Source organism: Heloderma suspectum, chromosome 2 (genome assembly GCF_057233095.1).
Source record: "Heloderma suspectum isolate Gila_16-S chromosome 2, 16-S_ref, whole genome shotgun sequence".
NCBI lineage: Eukaryota > Metazoa > Chordata > Lepidosauria > Squamata > Helodermatidae > Heloderma > Heloderma suspectum.
Window position 1 is genome coordinate 97,758,362 of NC_139459.1, and position 16,569 is coordinate 97,774,930.

Genomic DNA, 16,569 nt, shown 5'->3' on the forward strand with positions numbered 1-16,569 from the left:
GTAAGATACGAACTGCTTTTGCTGTTATCCAAGCTGAAGATTCTTCTGCCTGTGTGTGAAATCTTCAATTGCCATTATAAAAGAAATGTACCCCCTAATATTTGAAGCCAGAAAACTGTTCAATCAGATGTCCGTCTAAGTGCCATTTATGAAGTCATTTTCTCCTAGTGAAAACTACCACCTTAGTTTTATAATGATTTATTACCAGGTTCTCTTGGCTACAAACTTTACCTAATATATTCAGGATTCTCCTCAGACCTACCTGTGTAGTAGATATGAGGTCCATATCATCAGCATATAGTGGCATCTGAATCTTTCTAGTTCTGATTGATGGGGGGAAACAGTCTTGGGAACTTAGCTCAGAAACTAGATTGTTCATGTAGAAATTGAACAGGAAAGGTGCCAATAGACAACCCTGCCTAACACCTCTTCTGGTATTAACTTTGCCAGAGAGAGGACCGGACAAGCCTATCTGCACGCGAAGGTCAGTATGCAAGAAGAGTTTCTGGTTCAGAAACAGTAAATGCTTGTCTATGTTAGTATGTAAGCGTTTATCCCAATGACAGTCTCTATCAATTAAATCGAATGCAGAAGTAAAATCCACAAAGGCCACATACAAACTTCCTCTTGGTTGGTTCAAGCACTTATGGATCAAATGGGTGAGCACAAAGCATTGATCGACCGTGCTCCTCCCTTGACGGAACCCTGCCTGCTTTTCCACCAAAAAATCATTTTCTTCTGCCCAGGACTGAAGCTTATTCAGCAGAAACCTTCCATATACTTTTCACACTGTATCCAGAAGGCTAACAACCTATAATGGGGGGGGGGGGTGTCAGTTCTCTCGCCCTTTTTATGCAGGGGAACTATAAAACTAGACCGCCACCCAGTAGGGATTATTCCTGTCCAATTAATGTGCGAAAACAGCTTGGCCAATATTAGAGGCCACCAAATTAAATTAGATTTGAATAGTTCTGGGGAAAGCACATCTTCCCCTGGGGCTTTGCCATGACTGCTATGGCATCAGAAACACAGGACTCTATAGAACAAAACCCAAGCTGTCAAGAATGCACATTTACTGCCAAGAATGCACAATGGTGACTCTACTCACATCTTAGGAAACTGATCATAAATGTCTATCTGTAGAATATACTTTAGATCAATAATTTTAATAAGGAATGAAAGAACTAACTCTGCTGGGAATCTTACAGAGGGGATTAAAAAATATTTTCCCCATAGCTTCATTATTTCCAGACATTTTACATCTCTAGTCTATCTATAAAACTGTTCTTATTACATACAGAAATCATTTTGGGGGGGTAAAACTATGTAAATATGTTGTCTTAAATTCCAAAAGAAAATATTTCATAATCCAAAGCTGTTCAGTTTTTCGGAAATGGCTTTGAGAAGTAAAAAATCAGGACACATCAAATTTTAGCATTACACAATAATGGACAACAGATGTACAAAACAATAACATTTAAATGGATGTTTGATATTGTCGAGTGTTATGTTGCAACCAAGAATGATTTGCTACATGGCAACCGATTTTAAATTTGTAAGATCTTCAATGTGTATATTGAAACTTATATTACATTCCAAACAGATGTTTATACTGACATCATTCCAACCTACGACGTTACCTTATAAAACAATTTAGCAGTTGCATCTTGTATAGATGGATTCCAATTTTGATCTGAAGTCTAGAAAACAAACAAGAAGTAATTCCGAAATACGCTCTACAAGGATTTAATTTTTGTATAAATACATAATAAAACCATATGGCACAAAACTGTACAAAGATCAACTGAGCTTGAGAATCTTCCCAGCAATAACCCAGAATACTGTATGTCTGGGAAAATGCAACCTGCCCTCCTGTCCTGTCAGCCAGCACATTCCTTATAGTTTAAAGAACAACATATTCTATGATTGGGAGATTGGACTCAATGGTCTTATAGGCCCCTTCCAACCCTACTATTCTATGATTCTATGATTGCACAAGTGTCACTTGCGCCTATTTCTGTCTGTGAAATACCTGGCAAGAACAGTATTCGTTCTCCGTCTCCTCCTAGACCAAATAAGGCTGCTCTCCTGCCACAGTGCCCCAACATTTTGTGAACTATTTTAGAGAGCAATCCAATGTGAAGAGGCAGCTGCCTCTGAACTTGGAGGCGACTACCTATCCAACGCACAAGAGGAAGATCTTCTTCTCCACGCTGCAGCCACCCTTGCATTTGTGGCTAGACAGCTGATTTCGGCCGTCTAGCCACAGGACATCGGAGCGCAGGGTAGGGAGGCCGGACGATGCGTAGAAAGCATTGTACTGGCACTTCCGCACTCCCCGCCCCGGGAACACCCCCTTTTGCCCCACTCTATGCTGCTCTTATGAGCATGGAGCACGGGGACAATCCACACTGCCTACATGGTGGTCGGGGAGGGGTGGGGAGGAGGATCTCCAGGAACCAACCTCGGAGGCTCCAAGGTCAGTTCCCGGAAATCGAACAATCCTATGGCCATCTAGCTGCTGTAAAGTGGCCATAGGATTGCACCTTTAACTGTTCTTCCTTTAAACAAGCAAACAAACAAATAAAAAGAGTTCTAGGTTGTGTACAGTCTGCAGAGCTATCTTGCTGCACAGCTGTCTTTCATCCACTGCATGGAATAAGAATATTGTGCTAGACTAACACTATTTTAGCTCTGAAAGTAAAATATGGATTTGTATTGTCTGGAAGGCTCAGTCCCAAAAGCCATCTGCATGCCATGCTCAGACAGCAAAGGTGCAAAGGGAGGATCTCACCTAATGCCCAATAACTGTAAAATAATCTCCCTGCCAAATGCCAGACCTGGACTTGTTTTGCTTTTTGATGCAATACTTTTTCTCAGTTAATACTGGATTTTAGTGGCCATGACTGAGCTGACTGGATTTAACATCTGTTTTTCTGCCTGCCAAATGACTGTTACTTATGCCCAGGCAGTTTCACTTCAGGATGGATGAATCTGTACATTTTGGTTTCTCTCAGTTTCTCTTTTTTTCAACCTTGGGTTCAATCTGTCTTAAACTTTGTGAATTCTTTTTAAAAGTTCTCATGAAAATGTGTATGCATTCTTGTGTGCCTTTCTTTAAACGCATGCATTTTTGTACTCATTTTTCCTAACATAATGCATTTATTTTCAGTAATATACACAGTTTTGTATGCACTTTACTCCAACATACACTTTTTTTAAAATGGAGAATTGCACTGTAAAATTCAGAAAAGTACACATTTTGAAACGGAGGTTTGGTTTGTATAGTGGCTCAAAAACCAATGACATTAGGTAAGTTGCTGTTAAAGTGCCAACTAAATAAGTTACTGTGATCCACAGAAACTCCATCTTACTCACCAGAAAACCTCTCCACCATGGGATGGACTATGAGGGCCTGTACCTTGTGTTGGGCCAAAGAGACAGACTGGGGCTGCTACTCGTGTACCACCCACCTTGCTGTCCAATGGCCTCCCTGACCAAACTAGCTAAGGCAGTCTCAGATGTGGTTCTCGAGAACCATAGGAGTTTTGACAGACTTCAACAACAGCAGCCTGAAAAATCAGTATTTGAATACAGAACATGATTTTTTAAAATTAAAAATAGAGTGATGCATTAGTACCTGTAAACTTAGATTCTGAAGTGACACACCAAATGACAGTGGAATATCTTTATTTGTGATCTAAAAAAGAAAACATAAACCAAAAACATTATTCAACCTGAACAGACAATTTGCAACATGTAGAAGATATACCATCACCAGTTTTAAAGTGATCTGCCTAACAACCAAACAAACCAGACCTCTCTTGACCATGTCTGTACATTCAGCATTATTTTGTAAATTACCTTACAAGAGGAGGTAAATTGGTATAACTATCTCTTAAAATTAATTTAGCATGTCCTTGCTTTCATATTTTTTATTTTGGTTTAAAACAGTTTGGCATCAGTGAAGTTGTGGTCACTGAAATGCAAAAAAAAAAAAAAAGCAATTGAATTAGGTTTAAAAACAAGAAGATGTATATCCAAGAGGGAAAAACAGGTAAAAGCTGAAAACTGGAAGCTCAGCCTGGTCTTAGCCAGAAGATAAACTACATGCATCTTGATTACTCATTCCTCCCAGAAAAGCTGCTGCAACTTGTTACTGCAGAATCAAGGGAAAGGGCATTCTGGCCCTTGCAGAGGATCAAGTGTTGCTGGATGACGGCACTATCTCCATCCCAGCTAGGGAAGACCAGCCTGGCCTTAACTAGAACTGAACTATTACATTTTTATACCACCCAATAGCCAAAGTTATCTGGGCGCTTCACAACAGTTAAAACCATAGAATACAACAACATGAGAAAACACAGTATAAAACTTTTTAAAGTTTAAAACATAAAACCAAAGTAAAACGTAAAAGTAAAAATCAGCAGCAATGCAAAGATCTAAAAATAGAATAAGAGATTTACAACAATAAAAACCGACAAAGTAGAATGCCTGAGAGAACAAAAAGGTCTTCATCTGGCACCAAAATGACCACAGCATAGGTGTCAGGTAAGCTTCAATGCAGGGGCATTCCACAGCCAAAAGGGCCCTTAGCAGACACCTGCCTCACTTCATTTGGCAGGGGCATGCTTGCCAAGCTGGTCTCCTTCCAAGATCTTTGCCTTCCACTACCATTTCTTTGTGTGTCTTTCCTTTAAAACTGTAAATCTGAGAACAGGGCAGTGTTTATTTTGATCTGGATATAGTGCTTGGTAGAAATTATGTGGAAATAAGTAATATTAAGTTCCTTAAATCACTGGATCTGAAAGAAGAGTGGATTCATGCTTTATCTCCCCAAAAGGTTCTAAAGCATAAAGGTTACTGGGTAGTATCCAATGTTAGTTCTACATAAAGGACTAACACTGTGACTAACTTAAGTCTCATTCATTTCAATAGATCTACTCTACATAGGACTAACATTGGATACTGCCCCTTGTTTGGTTTTTTAGAAGATTTAATAGACTACTGACAAATCAGACCAGCAAATCATGTCTTTCCTCAGACAGTTCCAAACTGCAGTCACACAACAGGCAAATGCATAAAGATCTTACGATCTGAATCACTGCAGTAATGTTTACAGCTTCCTTGTAAAGTGGAAACTCTGTATACAAAAATTATGTGTATTTGCAATTTGAACTCTTTATACATAAATTCCATGCACAAATACTTACATCATCCTCATATCGAATATGGATGTTGGAAATTTTCAGCTGAAGATTTCTGATGACCTGAGTAATTAGCTTTTCTATGAAAGTGTCTTGCTTCTCTTCTTGTTTATCTAAATGAAAGTGAATGAATACCTAACATTATTAAGCACTGATGGGGGCTGGCTAATGAAGTGTAGCAAGTTAATTCTATATTTTTTAACCAGAGACCAAGTATAAGCAATATGAAGACACTAAAGCATACATGCAATTTGGGATTCTTTTGCTCTGCATGGTGTTCCCCATGTTCTAAGTGGTATGCCACTTCTCAGTTTAGAAACACACTGCTGAACAGCTCACCTAGTGAAAAGCAATTCCAATTTATAACAGGTATAAGACTAAGTACATGTTAAAAATTGCATATGAAAGCAAATATGGTAGAGCTGGACTTGGTATTGCTGGGTTCCACCCCTACCAGGAAGAAAAAGCATGCTTTCCCCAACACCTCCCCCACTTGGCCCAGAGTGGTCATGGTCCAGCAAAGATGCCAGGCTACCTCTGTACCAAACAGAAAGATGGACAGCCATGCAGTACCAGCCTCCCCCCACTCCCTCTTCCCATGTTTAGATCAGAGGGGTGGTAGCCTGGCAATGACCCAAGACTGTACAGACAGGGGTCTATGCTACAGAGCTGCTCCATAGCATACACATCCTCAACCTGTACCCACTCCGCCTGACAGTATCACAAAAACATCACCAAAGGCTGATTTAATGCAGAGAGAGAAATATGCTCATCAAATTGACAGGTTCTATGTGAGTATTACAAATCTATTTGAGATCATATTATGGTTGCCTAAATAATTCACCAAGTGGGAAACCAGTCTACCTGATAGCATTCTGAATAATTTAGCGAAGGAGTGGCCAAACCACAGCACATTTATCTTTAGCAATACCATGGTACCACAATTGTAAAATAACGTTGCATAAGTGAAGTCTCAAAATATAAAAAAATAAATCACAACTAAGTTACAAATAGTCCCAAACATAAGTAGTGGCTGTGCAACTCCAATGATTCTTGTAGGCTGATATTCTGAACAGATTTCAATCTAGTTTCAGGCCTGTCTTTGATACAGAAACTGCCTTGGTCGTCCTTATGAATGACCTATGCTGGAACACAAGAAGTGCAATCCTGGTAACTCTCCTGGACCTCTCAAAAGATTTTGATACCATTGCCCTTAGTATCCTTCTGAACAGGCTCTTTGGGTTGGGAGTTGGAGGCACAGTGATATGGTGGTTCTGCTCCTACCAAGGGCCAATTCCAGAAGGTGGTCCTGGGGCATTACTGCTCAGCCCCATAGCATTTATGCTATGGGTTCCCACAGGGTTCTATCTTGTCCCACATGCATTATAACATTTACATGAAACTCCTGCGAGAGGCCATGGAGGAATTTGAAATGAGGCAACCATCAGTAAAGTGATGACACCCAACTGTCTGTCCATCTTCTCTCTCTCTCTCCCTCTCTCTGATGAATGAATTATTCTGGTGAGACAATGGAAGTGCTGAACCAGCGCTGAGAATCAGCAATAGTCTGGATGAAGGCCTTTAAACTGGAACTCAATCCTGAAAAGACAGAAGTTCTGTGGGAAGGTGATTTATCTGTTCAGAAAGATGACACTCAACCTTTTCTGCATGGGGCTGCACTCCTCCTGAAAGATCAAGTTCATAGCCTGGAGGTTCTCCTGGATCCAGCTTTGTCATAGGAGTCTCAGGTCTAAGCTGAGTGCCTTTCATCAGTTTAGACTAGTCAGTCATCCATGCTCTAGTAACATCTAGAATTTACTGCTATAGTATGTTGTACCTAGGGCTGCATTTGAAGAAACTTCAGTTAGCTCAAAATACTGCGGACTGGGACTGGTCAGTGGGAATGTATCCTGCCATTATTGAAGGAACTTCACTAACTTCTGGTCCCTTTCTGAGCAAAATTCGAAGTGTTGGTACTTACCTTTAATGCCCTGTGTGGCTTAGAAATCAAGTACCTTGAAGGAATGTCTGTTCCCATATCAACTTGCCTCAAAGAAGTCATCTTTGGAGGCTCTCCTCCAGGTCCCCCTGTCATCTGAGGTAAGGCAGGTGGTGACCAGAGAGAAAGCCTTCTCAGTGGTGGCACCCCATATGTAGAATGCCCTCCCCTAAGAGGCTTGCTTGACACCAAACATTATTATCTTTTTGGCACCAGGCAAATACTTTATTTTCTTTTTTAATTTATCACATACTAATAATTTTTTTAAAAAATATGTTGTTAATGTTTTATTTGTATTTTATCCTGTTTTTGTAAGCTATGCTGAAGAACAGTAAAGAAAATTTTAAAATAAAAAATAAAAGATAAAATTGAACTATTCACAAAACATTAGCTATAGTCTTCAGCTCTTTCAAGATAGCCTTTTAAAATTCATTATCTAAAACCTAATAAAAACAACTGAATCCTCAGCTCATTTACTCAAAAGTAAATCACACCAATTTCAATGGGACTAATATCCCAGTATACACAGCGAAAGGTTCAGGGACTTGCATTTTTTCACTTGTTTTAATACAAGTTTTATATATTGCCCTCTCCCACATCTAGTCACTTTTTTGCTTTAACTGCTTCTAAACTGAGACTGCAATCCTAAATATACTTACTTGGAAGTAAGTCCAATTGAACTCAACAGGGCTGTGTATCCTGACTAAATATGCCTAGAACTGCACTCTTAAGTGATTTTGTCACTTCTACTCCAACAACTATAATGGATATTTCATTTTACTTTACCGATATCAGCAACCTTCTGTTTTGCATCTTCTATTCTCTGCAGTTCCCTCTGCTTTGCTTCCAATTGCTGTTTTTCTTCTTTTTCAGCATCATATTTAATACCTGACAAAATGGATTAATTTAGTATGTCACATTCTGGAGACTACACTAAAGACAAGCTGTGATGAAATAGAGGATATATTTAGTGAGTCAAACTCTTACATCCTATAAAAGCAGAAAGATTTAAGGCATAAATACAAAGTACCTATACTTTGTACTAGCCTGAGTTTGTGTTTTAGGCGCACATACTAGCAGTAATAGAAAATTTACTGAAAGCCTCCTGTTCCTCTTCTTTCAAGAATAAAGCATAAACCTTTTTCCCCATTTATGGTCAAATTAAATTAATGAGGAATACTGGCTTTGGAAACGCTACTTAGAGATATCATTCCTACAAAATTACTGTGCGAACAAAGACTGATAGATAAGAAATTGTTGGAGTGATACCATCTTTTCCCAAACCCCACAGACATAACTGCCTGGCGTTAAGGGATCAGAAACAAGTTCTGAAATGCCCACAGCCTTATCAACTATAACAGGAGGGGAAGTGGAGAATTCAGACAAGGGAGATGAGTGGCAGGGATGCAGCCATAAATAGGGCTCAACAAAACACTAATTGTGACACCACTGTGATTGTAAGGTGGTAGGCTTAAGACAACCTACAATTTCACAGGACACATATCTCTTCTTTCAAAGGAATGTGAACTCTACCTCATGAATCTCTCTAATGGGATTTTAACTGTCATATGTAGGCTAGTGGAGGAATGAGAGAATCAAGCTGAGCTGATCCTTTCCTATGTTAGGTAGGAGGGTGGAAGTAAGTCACATAAGTAGCAGGAGGTCCAAACCAGTCTTAATGCTAGCAAGGACACAGAGGGAGCTTCCCAGATCTGGGGCAGCTCCTGTAATCATACAGAATGGCAGGGATAAGGACCACATAGCACGGCTGGATGGGATCTGCTCTTTGCCTAGCCCTATGGCTACACATAAGGCTTCACCATAACCAGACAGCTCATGCTTGAGCCATGGTACCCAAGGTAAAATCGTGGCTGGTCAGCCAGACTAGTTCCTCATGTAAAATCAAGAAGGGGGGGGGAGAGAGTTCTCCCCCGAATCAAACATATGCACTGATCCCTGTTGATCATTTAATGAATGCAATCAATCAATATTTTTAAACCCAAATTTTTAAACCCAAAGCAGTGTCCACCTCTTTCTTGCCAACCAAAATAGATGCTGAACAATTGTGAATACTGCTAGCCAAATGATTTACTTTTGTTTAGCTATTCTTAACTTGAGGAGTCTGACAGTGTTTTTTTTGACTCAGAAAGTTTTATTACAAAAGTTGTTAATATCTGATAATAGATCATAATGCCCAAAACTACTGTATGATTAAAAAAAAAAAAAACAGAAATTGTGCCAGATATATTATTTACAGAACTACATTAAACAAACAATTCTATCAATTTAATAAACTTACTGGCTGTAGGTACGATAAGCAAGTAAACTTCATCTAATACAGCTTCAACTGGTTGAGTATAAAGATTTTTCCATGGAATTTGCAAATTCAGCTGACCTATAAACAGGAATATGTATGTCTATTATGTTTGAAAATATCTGCAACAACAAAGAGTTTCATCATATTTGTTAAAAAGCGTTTAATTTTGTTCTTTCATAACGATTTTCTACTGAAATGCAAGATTTCCAAAATATACATTCCAATAACAAGACGTATACCAGTCTACTATTCCTATGGGGCTTTCACCACAATCAGTGTCAAAGTAAACATAACATAAAGTACATGTAACAGTTGAAGTTACACTCCCCCCCGCCCAAATTGAAAGAGTACCTGGAGGGAGCCCTATCAGATTAGGATCACAGCACACAGGCAATGAGCCCTTTGATATCCCACTATGTTCCTGGTAAACCCACCCACCCTGAAAGGAACTATTAGTATCAATGGGAGCTTCACTTCTGGAACTAATAGCAGCTGGGGGTGGGGGGTAGGATGATTTTCAACAGGACTTCCATGGGGGAAGAAAAGGTTAAAAACTCTCCCCATGTACCATGACTAGAGCTCCTGCACCTATTTCCACTTTTAAAAACAGTGAAACACACACACATTCGGAGCAGTTATTGCCATGGTTACTATGAATGGGAGCCACAAAAACCAGGCGGGGACACTAGATCTCTCTTAAAAGAGACTCGGGAAGGTGTGGAATGGAAGCAGGGCACCCACAAGTGTCAGTTCAACACTTAAAACCTTGAGGATCACTTTGGTAAGTGGGCAATCTTGTCCGCTTTCCCGACCTATCACTGTCAAACCGTGCACAAATTAGCCCATACACAGTCTTATCTTGTCAATTTCCTGTATGCTTCATACTGCACTTTGTTCCCTTTGACAGCTGAAACATACAAGGGTATTGCCGAGACAAGAGTACACATATCTGACAGCTGCAAGCGTGCACTTGCACAACTCTGAAAAATGGACTTAAAAAATATGAACATATTTCCGCAAATTCCTGGAGCCGAAAAAATTAAAATAAAAAATATTACAGCCCTATTTGTATATATGTCTGGGGCCAAAAAAAATGTTTATAAAAAACTGGAGAACGAAAAGGGGTCATGATCGGAGCAGGGAGGGGGATGGGACAGGCAGACAAGATAGGTTCTGCCAGAAAGGACACTGGGATACCGGGTGGAGGACTGAGGGGGAGAACAACCCATGGTGAGCCTGACTGTCTGTCAGGCACACCATGGGTTGTTCCAAAAATAATCCACACTGTGTAGCTTATTCACAGGATGGATTGTTGTGTTGTGTGAACGTGGCCAAACAGTTCCTTCTGTAGAGAAGGCTAAATAAACAGAGACTTCAGATTTTACAGATAAAGCTAGCTTAGTGACCTTTCCTCAGAATATCTCAGTGAAAAGAGATGAAAATGAAGTATTAGGCATTTCATGCAGGCATGTTATCTCATTATATCACAAAACCACAGAAAACAACTTTCCAAGTTACACAACTTTTTGCTTCATAGTTAATAAAACATGTAACACTTTTTTTAAAGCCAAAAATAATACATGAAACAACATTTCTTTACTTGAGGCAGGTTGTAGCAGTTGCCACAGAAACAGCAATTCCAAACTCCACATTCCTAGATTCTGAATTCCCATCAAGCAGTGGATTTTCACTCACCGGAAGTCAGCTGAAGTTTATATCAATCTAAGATCATGGCAGCAACTGCTCACCTTTATATTACAGTATTACCTCCTGATGTTAAACCCAGTCCTCAGTGCCAATTAAGTGCCGAACGTTAGCAGGCTTTCATGACAAGGCCAACAGAAGAGGCACTACCAGATAAACAATGAGGTCTATTTGTTAACACTACTATTCCTAGGGATAGCACATCCTTTCACAGTTCAAAATGCTGTTCAGGAAACAAGTGGCATCTGGTTGTTGGTAGGAACCATATTTTCATGGGGTATACAAGGTTCAGTTCCTTCACACACCCTTAAGGGCTCCTGGGGGTCAGGACATAGGATGCACAAACCTGATCACTTCTGGTCACTGGTGTATCATCTCTGCCCCCTGGTGTGTGGTTGTGGGAGACCACAAATAGTTCACATCATCTGCTGCCTTTATCCATCCCACTTCACCTAGCAGGTGGGATGGTGCTTCTGTCAGCCACTGGGCTACCAGACTTTCAGTCCATGCCTGTGCATTGCCAATGTACATAAGCTGTAGCATATCAAGTTGTATTCTGTTCTAATCCCTTCTTGGTGGTTGTGTCATCCCGTCGTTGTGGTTACAAGATATGGATCACCACAGGATCTGGATATCATAGCCAGAACTCTAAAGAGATCTATGTTCCAAATTCTAATTAGTTTTTTTTTAAGGTAAAAATGCCAGAGTCTAAAGCTACTTTAATGATACTTGTGACAAATCAGCTCTGATTATTTAGAAAACCAAACAAGACCTGATACAAGTCACTCCAAACATGTAATAAATACTAACAATGCACCAAAAGAGAAAAGAAAGGGAAAAATACAAAAGGTTTAGCAAGCAATCTAGATATTTGGATCAGAATACAAGTAATTTTATGGAGTCCATAAAAAGGTATATACCAAAGACAGATTAAATAGAATGAGAAAACATAGATGCTATTAGTAAATTGCCAATTATAGACTAATTTACAATGAGTCATTTATTGCAAGCTGCCCTGAAAGTAGCACACTGCAGAGAGAAAAAAGGTCTGGAAAAAGGAAAATAGCTATTTTTAAACGAAGTGTGAAACATTTCATGTCTCTATACATCTTTTTTTAGTATATTAGTTGTCAAAATATATTAATTGTCAAGACAAGGGTCCCTTATAGCCTAGCAATGAAAAACATATTTGTATTCAGTAAAAACGATTATTCAATCATTGGATAACCTATAGTCATAATACAATGGAGACAAATGAGGCATTTGTTAGTTCACAACAAATAAAAGAGCTTAAGGACACACCCCTACAGGATTGCTGCCCCAAAGACAGAAGTCTCCAATCTCAGAGCCTATTAGAGGAGTCGCGGTGCTGGAGGTGGGTCCAGGGCTTGAGCGGCCTTTGGGTCTGGCGGATCCTTGGCTTCTCCTCTCTCTGTCCACTGGCATGCTCCCTTTCTACCCTCACCAACTCTCTCTGAGATCACACCAATCCTGGAAGACAAGCCGCAGCGGAGCTTACCATGGTGGCTGGAAGGGGGGTAGGTGGGAAAATCCTCATTCAGATTTCCTTTCCTGAAGTCATAGCAGTGTCTATGACCTCGGGAAGAGAAATCTACTATATCCTAAGGTTCCTGGGATGTCTTCCAGGGACCAAAGGATTGCTCTATAAAGGATTGCTCTATAAGGATTGCTGTGTAAATTCCCCATGCTGGCTAGGGAATACGGGAAGTTGTAGGATTTTTTTCAGTCTAAACATGCATATGATTTCACCCTAAATAAATCTTACACTGTAATCCTATGGATATTTACTCAGAAGTAAACCCTACTATCTTCAATGGGGCTTACTCCCAAGTAAATAGATATAGGATTGCAGCCTAAATTGATCTTATGGGTTTCAGGCAATCAAATCCGATTAAGATGGTCTGCCCCAGGAGACTGGTAGATCTGGATGGTTTTCTTGTGGCTCTTGGGGATTTTCCTATCACCACGGCAGGCGATTCTGTTGAAACCCTGGTTGATCTCTGGAATGGCAGCTGACACAATCGCTCCACCCATGGAGTGGAGCCAAGTGGGCCCCCTGGTTTTCCAAGGGACTGTGAGTGATGAAACAAGGATGTCGACAAGAGCGACAGATTGGCAGAAAACTCAGAATGAGTCCAATCAAACACGGGCTAGAGCTCACTTTAAAACCTACTCCCTGACAATGAAGGCAATGAAGAAATTGCACTTCACCACCACCGCTGCATCTGCAGAGAGTCGCCCAGAGGAGCTTTTCCAGGTGGTCAGAGGTCTACAGGAAGAAAAGGTGGACCACTCAGTAGCGCACTGTGACCAATTTGTCCAATACTTTGCAGATAAAATTGATCATATCCATGCCAACTTGGATGCCATAGTTGAAAACAGGTCTGGTGGATGTATTTTGGATCCTGCTAGTCCAGTTATAATAGTTTTCAGTTTGTACAGCCAAAGGATGTGGACAGGATCCTTGGAGAAGTGAGGCCTATCACTTGTGTACTGGGCCCTTGCCCTCCTTGGCTTATAAAAGCAGCCTTTGGGGGACTTGGGTAAGGGTAGTGGTGAATGCCTCTTTACAGCAAGGTATGAAACCATCTTGCCTAAAAGAGGCAGTTGTAAGAAGTTTATTTTTATTTTTTTTTCACCCTCCCTGAGACCCACTGTAGTGGATAATTTCTGGCCAGTCTCCAATATTCCATTCTTGGGCAAGGTGTTGGAGCATGTGGTCACTTCTCAGCTCCAGAAGTTTCTGGATGAGACAAGATTATCCAGATCCATTTCAATTTGGTTTCAGGCCTGGTTATGGGACAGAGACTGCTTTGGTAGCCTTGGTGGAAGATCTACACTGGGAAGATAGGGGAAGTGTTGGTTCTGCTGGACCTCTCAGCAGCTTTCAATACCATCAACCATGGTATACTTCTGAGGCATATGTCAGAAGTGGGCACTTATGCAGGTGATGTTGGGGGATTCCTGTTTGGCACTATGGCTGTTAGCCTATGGTGTCCCTCAGGATTCTATCTCCCCCCCAGCCCGCCCATACTATTTGACATATCCATTAAACTGCTGGGAGAGACTGTCCAAAGTTTTTGGGTTCGGTATACTAATGATATCCAACTCTATCTCTCCTTTCCATTCAAATCCAAAGAAGCTGTTCTAGTTCTAAACCAGTGCCTGATGTCAGTAATGTACGGGATGACGTCTAACAAACTGATGCTTAATCTATCACACAAGATAGAGATGTTCCTCATTAGTCAAAAGACAGATCAGGGAATAGGGATTCAACCTGTGGAGGATGGGGATACACTCCCCCTGAAGACTCAGGGTCACAGTTTGGGTATACTGCTGGACTCAACCTTGAACCTGGATGCCCAGGTTTCAACGGTGCCTAAGAGTACGTTTGTGCAGCTCAGGCTAGTGTGCCAACTGCACCCATTGCTAGAGATGTCTGATCTGGCCACAGTCACACATGCCTTAGTTACATCCCATTCGGACTACTGCAATGTGCTCTACATGGAACTGCCTTTGAAAACTGTTCAGAAACTCCAGCTGGTCCACAATGCTGCAGCCAGAATGTTGACCAGGTCTGGTTACAGGGAGCACATGATTCCCTTTTTACAGCAGCTTCACTTGCTACCTGTCTGTCTCTGGGCAGAATTCAAAGTTCTGATTATGACCTATAAAACCCTATATGGCTTGCAACTAGGCTACCTGAAAGACCACCTTCTCCCATACAAGCTTGCCCGGGTCTTAAGATCTTTGAGAGAGGCCCTTCTTTCGAGACCACTGCTTTCAGAGGCGCATTTGGTGGTGATGCGAAATAATGCCTTCTTGGCAGCTACTCCCAGGCTGTGGAACTCCCCGCCAAGGGAGGCTAGGTTCATTCCATCTCTGCTATCCTTCCACTGATAGGTATTGACCTTTTTATTCAGGCACGTTTTTGCTGTGTAAGTGGGTCTGTGGAATTGAATGTTGCTTTTATTCTGTTACTGTTGTATTTTGTTGTTCAGTCGTGTCTGACTCTTCGTGACCCCATGGACCATAGCACGCCAGGCCTTCCTGTCCTCCGCTCTCTCCCGGAGTGTGCTCAAGTCCATATTCATTGCATCGGTGATGCTATCTAGCCATCTCATCCTCTGCCGTCCCCTTCTCCTTTTGCATTCAATCTTTCCCAGCATCAGGGTATTTTCCAGTGACTTTTCTCTTCTCATTAGGTGGCCAAAATATTTGAGCTTCAGCTTCAGTATCTGTCCTTCCAATGAGCAGTCAGGGTTGATTTCCTTTAGGATCGACTGATTTGACCTCCTTGCAGTCCAGGGGACTCTTAAGAGTCTTCCCCAGCACCACAGTTCGAAAGCATCGATTATTCGGCGCTCAGCCTTCCTTATAGTTCAACTCTCACAGCCATACATTGCTACTGGGAAAATGACGGCAAGGTGATGTCTCTGCTTCTTACTATGATGTCTAGGTTTGCCATAGCTTTCCTCCCAAGGAGCAAGCGTCTTTTAATTTCATGGCTACAGTCACCGTCTGCGGTGATCTTGGAGCCCAAGAAAATAACATCTGTCACTGCTTCCATTTCTTCCCCTTCTATATGCCAGGAAGTGATATGGCCAGATGCCATGATCTTAGTTTTTTTTAATGTTGAGCTTCAAACCAGCTTTTGCACTCTCCTCTTTCACCCTCAACAAGAGGCTCTTTAGATCCTCTTTGCTTTCTGCCATTAGGGTGGTACTGTCTGCGTATCTGAGGTTGTTGATAATTCTCCTGGCAATCTTAATTCTGACCTGTGATTCATCCAACCCGGCATTTCACATGATGTACTCTGCATGTAAGTTAAATAAGCAGGGTGACAATATGCAGCCTTGTCGTACTCCTTTCCCAATTTTGAACCAATCAGTTGTTCCATGACCGGTTCTTACTGTTGCTTCTTGACCCTCATACAGGTTTCTCAGGAGACAGGTAAGGTGGTCTGGTACACCCATCTCTTTAAGAATTTGCCACAGTTTGTTGTGATCCACACAATCAAAGGCTTTAGCGTAGTCAGTGAAGCAGAAATAGATGCTTTTCTGGAATTCTCTTGCTTTCTCCATGATCCAGCGAAAGTTGGCGATTTGATCTCTAGTTCCTCTGCCTCTTCGAAACCCAGCTTGTACTTCCGGTAGTTCTCGGTTCACATGCTGCTGAAGCCTAGCTTGTAGGATTTTGAGCATCACCTTGCTAGCATGTGAAATGAGAGAAACTGTACGGTAGTTTGAACACTCTTTGGCGTTGCCCTTCTTTGGAATTGGAATGTAAACTGACTTTTCCAGTCTTGTGACCATTGTTGA

The 16,569-nt window shown here is 41.1% G+C and overlaps 1 protein-coding gene across 3 annotated transcripts in view; it reads right to left on the minus strand.

Annotated features, from left to right (window-relative positions):
• The window catches only part of VPS13A (vacuolar protein sorting 13 homolog A), a 254,743-nt gene that overhangs the window by 220,352 nt on the left and 17,822 nt on the right, over positions 1 to 16,569 (minus strand). For all 3 annotated transcript variants that reach the window (XM_084834257.1, XM_084834259.1, XM_084834258.1), the window contains exons 4-8: positions 9,506 to 9,601; positions 7,993 to 8,094; positions 5,214 to 5,320; positions 3,641 to 3,700; positions 1,641 to 1,700 (exon numbers count right to left, since the gene is read on the minus strand). In XM_084834257.1, coding sequence (XP_084690383.1) covers positions 1,641 to 1,700; positions 3,641 to 3,700; positions 5,214 to 5,320; positions 7,993 to 8,094; positions 9,506 to 9,601 — 425 coding nt within the window. The remainder of the gene's footprint in view (positions 1 to 1,640; positions 1,701 to 3,640; positions 3,701 to 5,213; positions 5,321 to 7,992; positions 8,095 to 9,505; positions 9,602 to 16,569) is intronic.